We start from the raw sequence: 18,572 nt of genomic DNA, 5'->3' as shown, positions 1-18,572 counted from the left end.
AGAGGCCGATAGCCAGTTTCTCTCTCTCTATCTCTGGATGTTTTCTCTGGATGTTATTGCGCAGTGCTGTGACGCACCTGTTTTGATGGAGACTCAGATCTGTCAATTGGGAAGTGGGTGGATATCCCACGCCTTGCACTTTATGAATTCTGTGTCTCCTAGCAACTACGAGAACCCCTCGGAATCCGCGTGCATCTCTCTCCCTGCGGAGGAGAACCAGTGACGGAGTTCAGGACTGGTTTGTGGGTGCAGAAATATGACTCGCAGTCCAAGGAACCCCAGCTCTTCCTGGAGCTGAAGTCTCCCCTACCTCAGCCTATGCCTGTTTCCATGGTAGCGGGAGGTCTCCTCACATGGCGCAGGTGGGCGGATCAGCGTGTGACACGATTACGCTTCCTGTGGGATAATTAGACTTCCTGTCTGAGCGACGGGAATCCCTCTTGCTCATCCTGGCATTATGAAAGCCAAACCCTCAATCCAACCATCAATATTTCCTTATCCATCCATACCCAGAATTAAAGATTAAAAGTAAATTTTTTTTAGATGCCCAGGAAGTCTTTGAAGACCTTCACGGTTAGTTGGCTAAAGTTTCCATAGCAACATGATACTTCATACAATGAACGTACCTGTTTTATCTTGCATTTGGCCGTGAGAACGAGCATAAATATTAAAATAAACAAGTTAAAAAGCTTTGATGAGTGAAATAATAGGAAGAGTATGGCATTAACCAATTAATTAATTTGTCGTAAAATATTTTAAAATGAATAGAAAACAGAAATAAAGTTTGCATTCTATATATTTATGCAGTGCCTTGCAAAAGTACCATTCATACCCCATTAACAAACAACTGTGAAGGCACTATATATATATATGGCTGGCGGCGTGTGATGAGGCGCACCTGATCAGAATAGAGCCTCATCACCGCCGCTGTTTAAATGCCGAGCACGCCTCTCCTCGAGAGACCGGAAGAGAGCGTCGAGGAAGGATCGCGTTCCACACCCACAAGACGGCTGACGGGCCAGGATGACGGGCTGTATAACCCCCGGAAGCGCCGCGGGCCAAAGAAGGCCGAAGCCGCTAAAAGAAGCCGCCGCCCCTCGTGCCCCGGTCCCGATAGGGGAGCGCGTGCGACCACCGGACTCCGCCCCTTACCTGCACCCTTCCTTTCAGAACACTGCCCTCCTTCACAAACCCCGCAGCATGACAAGGACACCAGACCCCCGTTTATTTTTGGACACTTTAACCCCCTTTGGACACTTTATTTTATTATTTTGTTTAATAAAAGCCTCTCCGAGGCCTGACGCCACACCCACTGTGTCTGTCGTTTGCTCTTCCCACCACAACATATATATATATATATATATATATATATAGATATACATATACACACACACACATATGTATGTGTATAAATATGTATTATATAATTGATATATACAGTATTACATAATCATGTCATTTATATGTATAAAAAATATAAAAATCTATTTATATAGATAAATACCAAGTATTATAAAAATTTGTATAATTTTTAATACTTGGTTATTTTGTGTACTTTATGCATACAAAATACAGAAATTGCAGAAAATGCAGAAAAATCTACTAAAAATAAAAATAAATTAGGAATGAATCACAAAGTGTACAAATAACCCGAATTAAACAAACAATATCGCTAAATAAACAATTAGAACTAACAATGAATAAAATATCACATTATTTTCATATGAAATAAATAAATACATTTTATAAATTAATTGACTGGTTTCTGTATTATTATTATTACATTTTAATAGCTACAATATTTACAAATTCTTTATCCACTAAGGGGTCCATAGCTGCATTATAAGGATGGGAAGTGTGAGTGTGTGTGTGTGTGTGTACCTGAGAAAAGCCCAGGTTTCTGCAGCCGTTGCAGGGAGTGAGTGCCTCCCACAGGCCTGATGGTCCGCAACTCTTTTCCTCCTCTTCCATCGCTGGGGGCAATGGGGGAGTGGGCCGCTACAGCCGGGTGGAGAGAGATATACAGTTGCATACAGTTAAGAGTAGTACACACAGACTGAAGTACAGATGCAGATCGAGAACATAACTGGATGTTCCTTAAGTAAATAGGAACGGTACTGTACAAAAGTGAACTTAATTTAATTGGACTTTTGAAAAGCATCTGTTTCACTCTACAGTCCAACATGAACACTTGCTTTGCTTGTCTGTGACTTTTGGACAGTGTTTTTGTGACTTTTTAGAGGAATCGCAATGTGATTCATGGCTTAAATATGTGCTGATAATAGTCTGACTCTCCCATTCCGTCTGATTCTTTTGCTGAAAATTAGAGTTTTGTAGCTGCAGAACTCCATGTAGAAACACGTTGTAGTGTTGAGACAGTGTAAACTGAAATATATGACCATATACAAGTAGCACAAATACAATGTGTATTTAATTTATGATACTAGTATGTGAAACAATGATCGTTTGCTGCAAATATCTAAATAATTACTCAGACATCTGCAAAAAATATGTCATTATTAATTAGATAATAAAAAAACACTTTTGTGACTGGCAGGTAAAATGTATAGCCAGTAATTGTTCCCAAAATCCTTTTACAGACCTTGCAAACAACTCCAACCCCATTCGGTCAAGTCTTAGGGGTTTTTGACATGTGACTGGAATCGAACGGAACGGCTCAGAAGAGTGTTTGTGTGCGTGCGTGTCTTTGCTTGGTTATCTGGGCTCTGCAGAATTTGATTGATTGACCCGAATCCACATTTAATTGTATTGATCAAACAAACGCAGCAGAGTAAACTGTGATCCAGTGGTCACTGTGACAGCAAACCATGACACCTTCAGCAATTCTATCCATTACATAATGTTGAATTCACAAGCCAGCAATGTGACCAAAAATATGAATTACGTCAGTGATTAAATCAGGGGCTGTTTTAGTGCTATAAATATGTATTTTTGAGATTATATAAATTGAAGGGATACCCCTGCAATGCACACAGTGTTTAGTTCTGCCCTCTGCTGGTCACAGTGAGATACTGCATCAACAGTGAAATACTCATTACTCAAAGCTCATTAGGACCTCTTGATACCGATCGTCTGATGTCAATTTCATTTTCTTGGAGAACAGAAACATTTTTGCTATTTTAAAGGGGCATAATCTGATGAAACATTGCTTTAACTGCATAAAAACTGTCCAAAATCAGCAAAAAAGCCATTTACGGTAATGCATTTGCTTCTCAATGCACACCTTGTTTATTCGAGTGAGAGTGCCGTTCCGTTCTTCGTCAGACAGCCGCCCACTGCTGAAGCTCTCCATGGACTGAGAGTGAGAAGAGATGGTCTGACACAGCTCCTCAAAGGAGCAATCCTTATCACGGCAGATCTTTATTTCATTCAGCAACTTGGACAACTCCCCCGTTACTGCGTCATCTACAAAGGGAAGGAGAAAAAGGGAGAGAGAGCAAACCATGAATTTAAATGATAGAATAATGAGTTTATGGTAAAACATCGAAGAGCTGAAAAAATGAAAGAAAAATTCTCCTTCTTATTAATGGATAGCAGTATAGTACATCTCAGCCTGCCGCAGTGTGAAAGACTTGAATCTGTGTAATGTGGCGATCTTCATCCCTAATACTTATTTTATTCATTTTCCCTCTAAATTACTAAATTCAAATGATATATTTTTACATTTACTATTTAAATTTTTTATAAAAACATTTTCACTTAATTTATTTTATATATTATATCCCCATAAAATTATGCAATACAACTGTACAGTTTTTGTCAAATCAAACAAGCACAATATTATTCAATAAAATTGAGGTTTTATGTAACTATGGACATATCATTACACCAAAAGCACGTCAAAATTCTCTACAAGAGACTCTACTCTTGTCTGTTTTTCAATATTTAATGAACAATGGGACAAATGCTTGTTTTCTGGCATGGGCACAGTGTGCTGATGTGTACTGACTCTCAGATTCACCTGTGATCATTACCAAAATGCTGCCCCAGCTGGAATGAAAGACGCACATCCAGCAGTACACAGACCACAAAGGGACCAAATGAAAGTGGACTGCACTGCAACATCTGGCCACTAGGAGCGCTGCTGACTGCAATTTCTTTATAATGAACATTCACTAATCAAAACATATAGTCTTTTGTCACTATTTGTTTTGTGTTATGAAAAAAAAAAATAGATTTATTTTTAAATTAAGAACAGGATGATGAATGGATTATGTGATTTATGTGTTCAAACATTGGATTAAACCGTAAAACCTTTGCCAGAGGAAGACAAAGCAGCTGTAATACTATAACCTGACCACTGGGTGTCGTACTGCACAGTAAAATATATGAAACATGGCAGAACTCATTCTTTTTGAGAGAATGAGCATGTTTACTGTTGTTCTAAATTACATTTAGGCATTAAAATATCATATTTATATATGTTAAATGCAATTATTCTGTGATGATTTTATTTGAATGCATTAAGAATTTAGATTTCATACAAATATATTCACACATACTTTTATGCCGTAGAGACGGGGAGGGCACAGGTGAGGGTATTGATGTGCGTGGTGTCGGTATTGGACGTTGACGGGCAAAATCTTTGTGGAAATTCCCTTTGTCACAATCCGACATCATATAATCTAGAGAGATACAGATAAATTAATTTACAGAACACCAACAAACACAACCATAAAAATACACTGGAGATGTATCATATTTGAAAAGCAAATTTCTAAAACCACTTATTTCCTAACTTAAGATCAAACTTTGATGAAAAACCTATTGCATGCCTCTTGTCATCTGATTACTAGTTTATAATTTTTCAAATGTCTCCTGATTGTGGTACACAAATTTAGATTTTTACAAAGTAAACATCAGAATAACTTTTATTCTGTTAATAATATTTCAAGAAAGACATTTGCTGGACTGAAGAAACGTAGGTTTATTTGATTATCCATACATCTTTTTTAGAAAAATCGGTAACACTTTAGTATAGGGACCAATTATCACTATTAACTTATTAGCACTTATTAGCATGCCTATTATTAACGTATTGGCTGTTTATTAGTACTTATTAAGCACATATTCTGCATGACCATATTCTACATTCGTAATCCTACCCAATGCCTAAAATTAACAGCTACCTTACTAACTATTAATAAGGAGCAAATTAGGAGTTAATGTTTGTTTGTTTTTTAAGAGCGAGAACTTGCCCTTAAAATAAATATTTGGCAATATAAATATTAACAACTGCAACAAACTGTATTTTTTTTGCTCATATTTTAGACTAAAACTGAGATGTTTTTTCACTCCTTGAGTTTAAGTTCCATGTTCTCCTATTATATACTTAACGGGCTATAAAAGGCGGATGTATCAAATATGAAACTCAACAAAAAACACATATGCAAACTTTGTTGTTCAATTAAAAAAAATACAAAATTCTGATCATTTCATATGTCAGGTTTTACACAGGGTTAAAGAAAAGCACTTTAAGTTGGTGAAAACCAAAATGTGGCATCTGTAATTGAAGCTCTAAACAACTATAGGCTGCACAAGCCACATGGTAAACTTGTAAACAATAGTTTCTGAGTCCCATTTCTGAGTCCCGTCAAAGACTGAAGATTATAAAACCACAGCAAGCTTGAGTCTGAAATTCCTATCACGCTGGGGATTCTGGTTCATTGCCCACACAGAAGCAGGGAAGAGAACTGTAATGTTGCCTCTGTCCTGTAGGATGGCGGGTGATTTAGACTTCGCATGTGTCAAAAAGAAACATTTTCGAGCAGTACGGCATTTCACAACCCTCAGAAATGTAGAACCCTTGACATTAAGTGGATGAAAACAAGAGAGCTAAATTGAATTTAATTTCAAAACCAGATAACCACATCATATTCTTTTATGAGGGTGTGTTTTTGAAAACAGAGATGGAACATTGGATTCAAACACCCAACGTCTTCTGTGCTGTACGATGAACTCTGCTGGAAAGAATAAGTTTAGTTGAATCAGTACATGAAGGAAGACAAACAAACTTTAGAATCATCGAGAAGGAAGATGGCGGCGCGATCGATCGCTGCGGCTGCTCCGGGTCCCAAAGACGGTGCTTTTATGTCGTTTAATGTCGTCTGTTCGTCTCCAAATAGTGTCAGTTTACCGCTAACTCTTAAGGAAATCACCCCAGAATACATCTATGATCGCCAAAGTCTTTTGGATATCAGCAACGCTTACGTACACCAACTCTCGCCGGCGGCTACTGAGAAGCTACGAGGCCTCTGTTTACTGCTGGAGCCGGACCTCGAGACCGCGGCCTCGCCTACTGACGCTACCCGCACAAGGCAGCGTCGCAAGCGGTGTGAGAGAGGACGGAAACGCGGTAAGCGCGGAGGTATACGAGCTAGGCTAAGAGCTAACCCCTCAAGACCAGCTCTTCCAACACTCATGCTCTCAAACGTCCGCTCTCTGGAAAACAAACTGGACTTAATTCAACTCAGTCGATCTACACAGCATGAGGCAAGGGACTGTTGCGTGTTTGTTTTCACCGAAACATGGCTAAACGACAACATCCCGGACTCCGCCATTCAACTGCACGGGCTTTCCAACTTCCGAGCGGACAGAGATTCATCACTGTCTGGTAAGACACGCGGAGGTGGCTTATGTGTTTATATCAACAAAGACTGGTGTAACAATGCTGCGGTATTATCAAAACACTGTTCATCGCTGGTGGAGTTTATGGTTGTGAAGTGTCGACCGTTCTATCTGCCGCGGGAGTTCACGGCCATTGTTATCGTTGCGGTCTACATCCCCCCGTGTGCAAACGCTAAGGACGCGCTTCGTGAACTGTATAGCGCCATCAGTGAACAACAAACAAATAACCCCGACGGCTTTTTCATCATAGCCGGTGACTTCAACCACGCAAACTTAAAGACAGTTTTGCCAAAGTTCTACCAACATGTGAACTTTGCAACAAGGGGAAACAACACACTGGACTTTGTTTACACAACAGTTAAGGACTCTTACAAGGCTGAACCCCGCCCCCACCTCGGGTACTCAGACCACATCACTGTTATGCTAATCCCAGCATATAGACCACTTCTCAAACTCACCAAACCGGTTGAAAAGCAGATCACAGTATGGCCAGACAATGCCACCTCAGCACTGCAGGACTGCTTCCAGGACACAGACTGGAATATGTTTAAAGAGGCAGCCACCTACAACAACCACACAGACCTGAATGAGTACACTGAAACTGTGACTGCTTACATCAAAAAGTGCACTGATGATGTGACAGTCACCAAAACCATCACCACACGTGCAAACCAGAAGCCATGGATGACAGCAGAGGTTCGTGGGCTGCTAAAGACCAGAGATGAAGCATTCAGATCAGGAGATAAAGCAGCCCTCAAAACAGCAAGAGCCAATCTGTCCTGTGGCATCAAAAAAGCAAAACGGTCATATGCCCAAAAAATCAACAACCACTTCACAGACAGCAGAGACACACGGAGCCTGTGGCAAGCCATTCAGACCATCACTGACTACAAGCCCCCGCCACAGGCCTGTGATGAGGACACATCCCTCCCCGATGCACTCAACCACTTTTATTCACGGTTTGAAATGCAGAATGACACACCTGCACAAAAACTGCCCACACCTCCCAACGACCGGGCGCTCTGTCTGTCCCCAGCCGACGTAAGGAAGACCCTATCTAGGATTAACCCACGCAAGGCTGCGGGTCCTGACAACATACCTGGCCGTGTTCTGAGAGACTGTGCTGCACAGCTGACAGATGTCCTAACAGATATCTTCAACACCTCGCTGAGTCAGGCAGTCGTCCCCACGTGTTTCAAATCCACAACAATCATACCGGTACCAAAGAAATCACCTGTGTCCTGTCTCAATGACTACCGTCCCATAGCACTGACTCCAATCATGATGAAGTGCTTTGAGAAGCTAGTCATGCATAACATCAAAACCAGCCTCCCCAACACACTTGACCCGCTCCAGTTTGCATACCGTCCAAACCGCTCTACGGACGATGCAATTTCCTCCACCCTCCACCTGGCTCTTACCCACCTAGAAAATAAAGACTCCTATGTTAGAATGCTGTTCATTGACTTCAGCTCGGCATTCAACACAATAATCCCACAACAGCTCATAAATAAGCTAAACCTGCTGGGCCTTAACAATTCCCTCTGTAACTGGATCCTGGACTTTCTAACTGGAAGACCTCAGTCAGTCCGTGTCGGCAACAACACCTCGAGCACTACAACACTGAACACAGGTGCCCCACAAGGCTGTGTGCTCAGCCCGCTGCTCTTCACACTGCTGACCCACGACTGCACTGCCAAGTTCAGCTCCAACCACATCATCAAGTTTGCTGATGACACAACAGTGGTAGGTCTCATCAGCAACAACGATGAAACGCACTACAGAGAGGAAGTGGCACAGCTGGCTGAATGGTGTGGCACAAACAACCTGTCCCTCAATGTGGAGAAGACAAAGGAGGTTGTGATGGACTTCAGGAGAAACTCCGTTGACCACCCCCCACTGACCATCGACAGCTCGACTGTGGAGAGAGTCAGCAGCACTAAATTCCTGGGGGTGCACATCACAGAGGATCTCACCTGGACCACCAACACCATGTCACTCTCCAAAAAGGCACAACAGCGCCTACACTTTCTCCGCCGGCTGAAAAGAGCAAGTCTCCCTCCACCTATCCTCACCACATTCTACAGAGGCACCATTGAGAGTGTGCTGACCAGCTGCATCACTGTCTGGTACGGGAACTGCAGTGCTGCTGACCGCAAGACCCTCCAGCGGACAGTGAACACAGCTGCAAAGATCATCGGTGCCCCTCTCCCCTCCATCCTGGACATCTTCCTTACACGATGCTCCAGCAAAACCAACAGCATCGTGAAGGACTCCACCCATCCCTCCCACAGTCTCTTCCAGCTCCTACCATCAGGAAGACGGTACCGGAGCATCAGAGCCCGCTCCGCCAGACTGCTCAACAGCTTTTTCCCCCAGGCTGTGAGAGCCCTGAACTCAAACCACCCCGCCCCCCTCTGAAACCTCATGCAAACCCCTACCTCCTGAACATGGACCACCCCCCACCCCAAACCTTACCACACCAAAGAAAAACTGTATGGAACTTTTATATATTTTTTTATTTATTTTATTCTTATTTTTCTTTACACTATGGACACTCTCCTCTATGTGCACTATGGACACTTTACACTATGGACACTCACACTTTACACTATGTGCACTATGGACACTTACACTTTACACTATGTGCACTATGGACACTCACACTCTACACTAGGTGCACTATGGACACTTACACACACTGCTGCGTGTGCACAATCTCACAAAAAACTCAGCAATATATGTATGTTATGTTTACATGCTCTTGCACTACAAATCATCCTGCACTGTTCCCCAACCAGCTGCTGACTCAAATGTCTCTCTTTGCACATGTACAGTTTGTATTTTTCGTCTTCTATTTTTTAGTTTGTATAGGATAATATTTATGTGAAGCATTCGTATAGTTATATTTTTTATCCTTTATTCTTTTAGTTTGTATAGGGTAAATACTTATATATAGTATACTTATAGTTAAATCTGTTAGTAGTGTATAGGTTTATAGTGTTTTTTCTTACTTCATTGTTGTATGTCTGTATTTATGTAGCACCGTGGTCCTGCGAGACACGACATTTCGTTCCACTGCATGTCCCCACATGTAGCGGAATGACAATAAAGCTCAACTTGAACTTGAACTTGAACTAGATGTTATAATGCTGAAAATGGCAATGTAGTAATAATATGTGTATAACAATGTAATAAACGTAATTTCTAAACTGCATGTAGTCAAGTCATTGTGAACCTAAGATGGCGGCGCACGCAGTCGCAGCAGCTTCTCTCTCTCCCGACAAACCGGTGTTTTCATGTTTTTTGTCTTGTAAGTCGCAATGTTTTTGCACATCTTCGTCTCGTCTACCTGTGTTTAAGCGCGCATACAGTCGTGAGTTTCTGCTCGATGTCGGCAGAACCACATTTTTAGAGTTAAACTCCGCGCACGCTGAAGAGCTGCGGGACCTCGGTCTGCTCCGAAGGCCTTCTCCATCACCGACCCCCACTACTGCATCTCGCCCACAGCGGAGGAGCTACAAGCGGCGTGAGAGGAAGCAGAAGAGGGGTAAGCGCGGAGGTATCCGAGCTAGGCTAGCGGCCAACCCACACAAGCCAGCTATCCCCACCATCGTACTGGCGAACGTACGCTCTTTGGACAATAAACTGGACTACATCCGACTACTCCGCTCTACTCAGAGGACTGTAAGAGACTGTTGTGTTTTTGTGTTTACGGAAACATGGCTTAACAACAGCGTACCGGACTGTGCCATACAGCTCAACCAGCTAACATGCTATTGAGCTGACAGAGCTCTCGTCGAGGGAGGTAAGATCCGCGGCGGCGGGCTTTGTGTTTACATCAATGATGCGTGGTGTCGCGACGCTGTTGTGGTCTGCAAACACTGCTCACCCCTGGTGGAGTTTATGATTATTAAGTGCCGGCCGTTCTATCTACCGAGGGAATATACAGCCATACTGCTCGTTGCTGTATACATCCCTCCCAGCTCCAACAACAACATCAGGAGTGAGGCGCTAAATGAACTGTACCAGCACACCAGTGAGCAGCAGACAGCCCACCCAGATGCCTTTCTTATCTTGGCTGGGGATTTCAATCACGCAGACTTAAAGAGTGTGTTCCCAAAAATTCACCAACACATAGACTTTCCAACAAGGGGAAAAAACACTCTGGACTTTGTTTACACCACCCAGAGAGGAGCTTACAAGGCCCTCCCCCTCCCCCACCTCGGAGCCTCAGACCACATCACTGTCATGCTAATGCCTGCATACAGACCGCTCGTTAAAGTCACCAAACCAGTTCACAAACAGATTCAAGTGTGGCCGGAAGGGTCGTCAGAGGCACTCCAAGACTGCTTTGACACCACTGACTGGAATATGTTTAAACAGGCTGCCACATACAACAATACTACAGACCTCCAAGAGTACTCAGAGACTGTTACTGCCTACATCTCCAAGTGCATTGATGATGTAACGGTCACAAAGTCCATCACTGTCCGGGCTAACCAGAAGCCGTGGATGACAGGGGAGGTCTACAGACTTCTGAAGGCTCGGAACGCTGCCTTTAGAGCTGGAGATGAGGAGGGCCTGAAGACAGCTAGGGCCAACCTATCCCGCGGCATCAAAGAGGCCAAGAGACAGTACTCCAGGAGGATAGCCCATCGTTTCAGTGACAGCAGAGACACGCGGAGCCTGTGGCAGGGGATACAGATCATTACGGATTACAAGCCCCCACCACAGACCTGTGACAACACCATCCCCCTGCTGAACGAGCTGAATGCCTTCTTTGCTCGCTTTGAGGCACAAAACAGCACCACTGCACAGAAGACTCCACCTCCTCCCGGTGACCAGGTGATGACGCTGTCCCCGGACAGTGTGAGGAGATCCCTCAGCAGGATCAATGCACGCAAAGCTCCGGGTCCTGACAACATTCCTGGGTGTGTACTGAGAGACTGTGCAGTGGAACTCACTGAAGTCTTCACAGACATCTTCAACATCTCACTAAATCAGGCTGTTGTCCCCACATGCTTCAAAGCTACCACCATCATTCCAGTCCCTAAGAAGTCATCTCCATCCTGCTTCAATGACTACCGTCCAATAGCACTCACTCCCATCCTCATGAAGTGCTTTGAACAGCTAGTCTTGCACCACATCAAGTCTGTCCTCCCCCCCTCACTGGACCCCTTCCAGTTTGCATATAGGTCCAACCGCTCGACCGATGATGCCGTCACCACTGCCCTCCACCCAGCCCTCACACATCTGGAGAAAAAAGACTCATATGTCAGGATGCTGTTCATAGACTTCAGTTCAGCATTCAACACAATCATCCCTCAACAGCTCACTCACAAACTGGACCAGCTGGGGCTCAATACCTCTCTGTGCAACTGGCTGTTGGACTTCCTGACCGGGAGACCTCAAGCAGTACGGGTCGGCAGTAACACATCCAGCACCATCACACTGAACACTGGGGCCCCCCAAGGATGTGTGCTGAGCCCCCTCCTCTTCACTCTGCTGACCCACGACTGCACACCATCACACAACTCCAACATTTTAATTAAGTTTGCGGATGACACGACTGTGGTGGGTCTCATCAGCAACAGAGATGAGACAAACTACAGGAGCGAGGTGAGCCGCCTGGCCGGGTGGTGCAGTGACAACAATCTCTCTCTGAATGTGAAGAAGACGAAGGAGATTGTTGTTGACTTCAGGAGAGTACACACTCAGCATGCCCCTCTGACCATCAACGGTGCGACTGTGGAGAGAGTGAGCAGCACCAAGTTCCTGGGTGTGCACATCACAGAGGACCTCTCCTGGACTAACAACACTGTAGCACTGGCCAAGAAAGCACAGCAGCGTCTCTACTTCCTCCGCAAACTCAAAAGAGCCAGAGCCCCGACCCCCATCATGTGCACCTTCTACAGAGGCACCATCGAGAGCATCCTAACCAGCTGCATCACTGTGTGGTATGGCGCTTGCAACGCATCCTGCCGCAAGTCACTTCAACGAATGGTGAGAGCAGCTGAGAAGATCGTTGGTGTCTCTCTCCCCTCCCTCCAGGACATCTACAGCACCCGTCTCACCCGCAAAGCCCTCCGCATTGCAGGCGATCCCACCCACCCGACACAGCTTCTTCAGTCTGCTGCCATCAGGGAGGAGACTGCGGAGTCTCCAGGCAAGGACCAGCAGACTGAAGGACAGCTTCATACATCAGGCTGTCAGGAAGCTGAACTCCCTCCCGTCCTTGCCCCCCCTCCCTCTTTCACCCCCATTTAACACAGCAACACACTAGGAACTCTGACTCTGTGACACCCCCCCCCACCGACCAACAAACTGTGACCGGCACCTGTCACTTGTGCAGCATTGGCTGATCACTACCTATCCAACATTGACTGCAAATTACCTCTTCGGATAGTCTGACAAAAAGCTATCCGAACTTGTCACTTTAACAGACTGATCAGCTCTTCTTGCACTACACTCATAACAAAACAAAACAAAACAAATCTGCACAGTTTTGTTTTTGTACATTCAACTGGTTTGCACTCCATCTATTCTGCCATGTGCCTTATGCACTTTATCTATCTCTCTTTTTTTATTTTCTACAATGTCCTCAGACTGATAAGCTCTTTTGCACTACAAATATATCTACACAGTGTTGTTTCTATTTAACTGGTTTTGCACTCTACCTGCCATGCGCCTTATGCCACTTATCGATCTAATTCTTATTTTTTTTCTACAATATCCTCATTTGTATATTTGTATAGTTGTATGTACATATGTTTAAACTGTATTTATCTGTATCTGAACGTGTTTAATATTAACTGTATGCACCAAGGGTCTGAGAGTAATGCAATTTCAATTCTCTGTATGTATGTGCTGTACATGTGGAAGAATTGACAATAAAGCTGACTTGACTTGACTTGACTAAGGGCTTTATTTGCTTTAAAAAAAAAACAAGTTTAAATGTGTGCATGTCTAGGAAATACTTTACCTTGTATGAGAGAAGCAATTTGTTGTGATTTCTGCGACGGATGTTCTCTTAGAATGTCTAGAGCAGCTCTTCCTTGGCAATCTCTGATGTTGGCATCAATCCCTGAGGAAAAAAAAGTTTGGATTTTTAATTTTAGATTATTTTTAATTAGACATAAAAATTCATGAATGTTTTGAATTTGCATGTTGTATATTTTGTATAATAATATTTCATTATTTTATTCCTGATAATGCAACACCACAAAACCAACCACTACATCTGCCTATAATGACACAAAACACTTTATCTGAACATTTCTAATTCATTTTGATTTATTGTTAAAAACAAAAAAAGAATAAAACGGGACAAAGTTTAATTTTTTTTTTTTAAATAATCAAAATTATAAATAAAATACTCAAATTTAATTTCAATCAATATTGAATGCTCTGAATTGAATTAATATTCCACTGTGTTCTATAATATTTTATTTATTAATACCAACACAAAAAATGCATCAAAAATAAAACAGCTGAAACAAATTTTAAACATAGTTTCTGTCTTCTGGAAATTATATAATAGAACAATCAAGGGTGACACCTTCCCACAAACCCTCAAAAACATGACAAAACACAAAACTAAACATTGTTCCCAGAATAAAACTTTCCATAACAATAAAACCACAACAGAACAATCACATCACCCTTTCCCTATGACAGGAAGCTTCCAAATCTCAAATTCCTGTTCCACAGCTGGAACCGACAGGGAAGCTGTTAGGCCACAGGTCACACAAGTAGTTTAAACAAACCATGGCCATGCAACATCCTCATCCTAACCCCCCACACACACATGCACTTCTGTAAGACATACCTGAGTCGAGCAGTAGCTGAACTACATCCATCTTTCCGAAGAGAGCGGCTTCGTGGAGAGCACTCCCTTTCTCCGTCTAGAGAGAGAATGATTTTAAGTCAATATTTTAAGCTTAATGCCTCACATAAAGAAGTAAATGGCAGCTATACACTATGGCATCTTTACTACTGCAGCCCTCGCAGTCTATCAGCCATCTACTGGGGCGACTGGCAGTGTGTTTTATATCATGCTCACTGTGAAGTACTTAACTACACCCAATTTAGCTCTGGAAACATTTATTCAGTGTACTACAATTAACGGCAATAGCACTGTGAATTTATGAGGCTGACTGACGGCAGCTTGAAAGAGGGAAAGAAACGGGCAAATGAGACCGATCGGAAGTCGAGACAGATCGTGAGAGAGCTTCTTGCACAGTTGAGCGTGGTCATTTTAATAGGCCACCGGGAGACCGCATACGATACCCAATCAAATCGTCAGCCTTCATTAGTCCAGAGGAATGAGTGCAGAGCCGGCACTTGCTCTTCTCCCTGAACTACTGGATCTGTGTGATGATGCAATACACATTAAACAAGAACTACAGGGACTTACTACTGTGATACTTAATCCTGCATTGTCATATCGCTGCAAAAATAGCACTTACACTACAGTCTGGGAGAGCCAAAACTACCTCAGTGCAAAAGTTTGAGACACTGTTTTTGTCTGGCAATGGTGACACAGCATTAATCTGGCTCCTGGACAACAGAGACTCTCCAGAGTGCTGAGTTTATGTCTGTGTAACATTGCCAGGCATTCTTACATTCTGTTTGTGGTTTTTTAAGTAAATGTACACACTGAATTTCTTCTGTTTTTTTCTGATTCTGAACCAATGTCTTTGGCTACTGTATAGCTTCTCTGTTTATCACCAATGGAACTGTGGGTGCTTACACACTAGAAAAATGTTTGGCAGGTAGGAATGCACTTCTGCTTTGATGGTACAAAAAAACAAAAACATTTTTTAATCTGAAATCAAGTGAGAACAGCACATTTCTGAAATTGAACAACTTTTGGGAAGTTCTCATTGATCAACAAATGTCTACACCAAAGAGTTTTCACACCCCCATGCAATTTTTTATCTATACTGTACGTCCTAGTGACGCATCATTCCTACTGAAATCCTTTTGAGGCACCACACCATGCCTCGTTAGAAAACACCAGTGCACACTGGACGTATTGCGTTCAGTTCAAGGCAGCTGTCCAAAACAGTGAATCTTATCACCAAATAGGCAAAAATTAACCTCAAGAATGAACAAAGAATAAATTATGAGTTTGAAGTAAAAAAAAAAAAACAGGCATTATGTATACTTTAACAATGATTTAGGGCAAACATAATGGATTTTAATGAAGAACTATCCCTTTAAGATAAAAGAAGTTTGAATTTTTAAAAATGTATCTCAAGACCATGTTTTATTTTCCAAATAAACCACCCTGCACATCATGTGTTTATACGCAGTAACTTGTTCTGTACGTGTGGCCTTAAGAGGATAAAAATATTCCAACATTTCTGTTCCGTTCAGATGCAGCTTATCATAATGTTCTTGAACACAAGAATACACCCTGTGAACACCCCGCAAGTCTGACAGTTATCAGAGAGAAGTTGAGAGAAAATAAATAAATAAATGAGGCATACACCTACATGAAGTTTGCAATAAGAAAAGTGTGTAGTCAGTGCTGGTACACTGTCAGAAAAATTATGTGGAAAGACTGTACCTTAAGGAACGTTTTTGGGCCATTTTAACACGTGGGATTATATTAGTCACTTAGGTTAAAGGCCATGTTTCAGGGTTCTAAATTTCTTTTTAATGTATGTACTCTCAACCCTAAATGCAGAGCATCTAAGGATACAAAAGTAAAGCTTACATAAAGTTGTACCTTCAATGTCTATAAGACACACATGCAAAATGAGATCTCGTTTCCTCTGTGATTACTTACTCAGAGAAAGCACACTCTCTAAGACCAAACATAGTTGCAGGTAAGATATTAATCCTTCACCCTGAGGTTAAACTCCAGTCCAGATCACTGAATGGTCCAGAATGACTAAAAAGAGTTGAACAAGGTGACGACTGCAGAGCACACTGTTCTCCTGATATGTTTAACTCGGAGTTCTGTACTGTTTAGGATGAGCAGCGGGTGCGCCCACAATGGGACGGGAAGTGGGACCCCCCTCCTCATTGGATGAGGACCACTTCCTGTCGAGTTTCCCATGGCAATTAGCTATTGATGTCACCAGGAGGAGGAAATCGATTCACTCTCACTGTGCTTCCAGGAATTGAGAAGCAGAGAGCAGATTGCCTTCATCTCTTTTTCTTGCTGTTCTACTGCAACTGAATGTTCTTGTAAGTTAAGCATTGACAGAGTGTCTTTCTCAGAGCAGGAAAGAAGATGGAAGACTAGAGAGATGCATCGCAAAAGATACATTTACTTTAGATGAAATATTCTAACAGTAAAGTCATGTGATTCGACATTCCATACCACATTCTTGGGAATAAATTCTGTCTTTTTTTTTCCATTGGTGCAAAATTCAGCTTATCATAACTATATATTGAATATAAATAAACAAAATTGTTCTCATTCACAGTCGGCAGACCAACTGGAACACTTCTGGTTAGGGCACTTTGTCGCATTGTAACTATATAGGGTTTAAAATATGTGTGTGTTCAAATAATACCGTATCTCTCTTAGAGCCAGAGGATGGGGAATCCATGCTTTCTGAGATCAAAGCTTCCTCTGATCATTCTCTCTCACACACAGAACCATTCAAACGCAGACAATCCTCCAGCATTCCATCACACACACACACACACACAATGCCTAAAAAGACAGTGTCCATACAAACAGCTTTATAGGCTGACATATAAGACAAATACATTCCATACTAACAAAAAAACAACCAAAGCTTTGAAGCTATATTAGTGAGGATTTATCACTAATATAACAGCTTTCATACTTAGATTATGATACATACTATACACTACTCCAATGTCTAATGACATTGTTGAGTGTAAAAAGCAGAAGACTAAAGGAAATCGTTTTAAAAACTTAACTAGTTTTGATATGTGGTTATTAAAGGGTTCTGTGTGAAATTTACAGGGCTGTGTATCGACAATGTGACGATATGCAACACGATACAGAGGCCACAATACGATACGTATCTATTACCCCTTCAATAAAATATTCTTTACATTGCTGGTAAGTTATCAATAAACAAATTAAAACACTCTCTACATATAAGAAAAAAAAATTTAATTAGAAGCGTTCTAATCTAATGTGCTGTCTTCACTGAGACACAACGCTGCCCCACAATTTGTATCAATAAAATAGCTTCACCACTTAAGAGCTATTATATTTCTCAGCAATGCATTGATAACATCACTGTTTTCAAAGTAATTAAACTCACAGTTTCACTGTTAATAGTGAAAAATGGTGGCACAGATGGAGGTAATTCATATACACACACACACACTCTCTCTCACTCCCGGGCCTATGAATGAACACAGACTAGATTTATTATACTTTTCTGTGAATGGAATATCAAACTGGAGATCGCAAAAATGCAAGCTTTCTGGTGTTTTCAGAAAGTCATCGCTTTTTCCCAGAGTGGAGGCAGAGTATTTGCACATGGTTGCCAAGTTGAGAAAAATAATAAAATCTCTTATATTTCAGCATATATTTCCGTATTGCACTAATGTAATGCTCTGATTGGGGATTACGTCTCTTGATATCAGGCAACCCAATTACATTCGACCGGCGAGCCAAATCAAACCGTTTTAGCCTATATATTATATTCTATTTATTAATTTTGGAAACCTTGCTTTTCACTTTTCCACTTTGTTTTTGACATTTCTCTTGTATTCAAATTAAGCACGACCCACTAACGCACACATGCTCAAACCATGTTAATGCAGGCCCTTACATTAAGTCACATGAGAACTAAACTAAAAATCCATTTCCACACAAACAGCATTTTAGTTTGACAACCACATCCCATATAACAAGAACACAGACCCAAAACTTACATTAATGAGGACCTCTCATACACAGAATATTTTTTTCATAC

The 18,572-nt window shown here is 42.0% G+C and overlaps 1 protein-coding gene across 2 annotated transcripts in view; it reads right to left on the bottom strand.

Moving 5' to 3' along the window:
- Nucleotides 1-18,572, bottom strand: part of LOC306858741 (ankyrin repeat and sterile alpha motif domain-containing protein 1B) — a 174,332-nt gene that overhangs the window by 102,264 nt on the left and 53,496 nt on the right. For both annotated transcript variants that reach the window (XM_079399426.1, XM_079399427.1), the window contains exons 5-9: nt 14,480-14,555; nt 13,634-13,735; nt 4,524-4,646; nt 3,245-3,426; nt 1,882-1,998 (exon numbers count right to left, since the gene is read on the bottom strand). In XM_079399426.1, the coding sequence (XP_079255552.1) occupies nt 1,882-1,998; nt 3,245-3,426; nt 4,524-4,646; nt 13,634-13,735; nt 14,480-14,555 (600 nt within the window). The remainder of the gene's footprint in view (nt 1-1,881; nt 1,999-3,244; nt 3,427-4,523; nt 4,647-13,633; nt 13,736-14,479; nt 14,556-18,572) is intronic.

The sequence above is a fragment of the Barbus barbus genome, assembly GCF_936440315.1.
Source record: "Barbus barbus genome assembly, chromosome: 39".
Classification (NCBI taxonomy): Eukaryota; Metazoa; Chordata; class Actinopteri; order Cypriniformes; family Cyprinidae; genus Barbus; species Barbus barbus.
The sequence above is the reverse complement of the archived record's forward strand: the minus strand, read 5'-3'. Positions and strand labels throughout refer to the sequence as shown.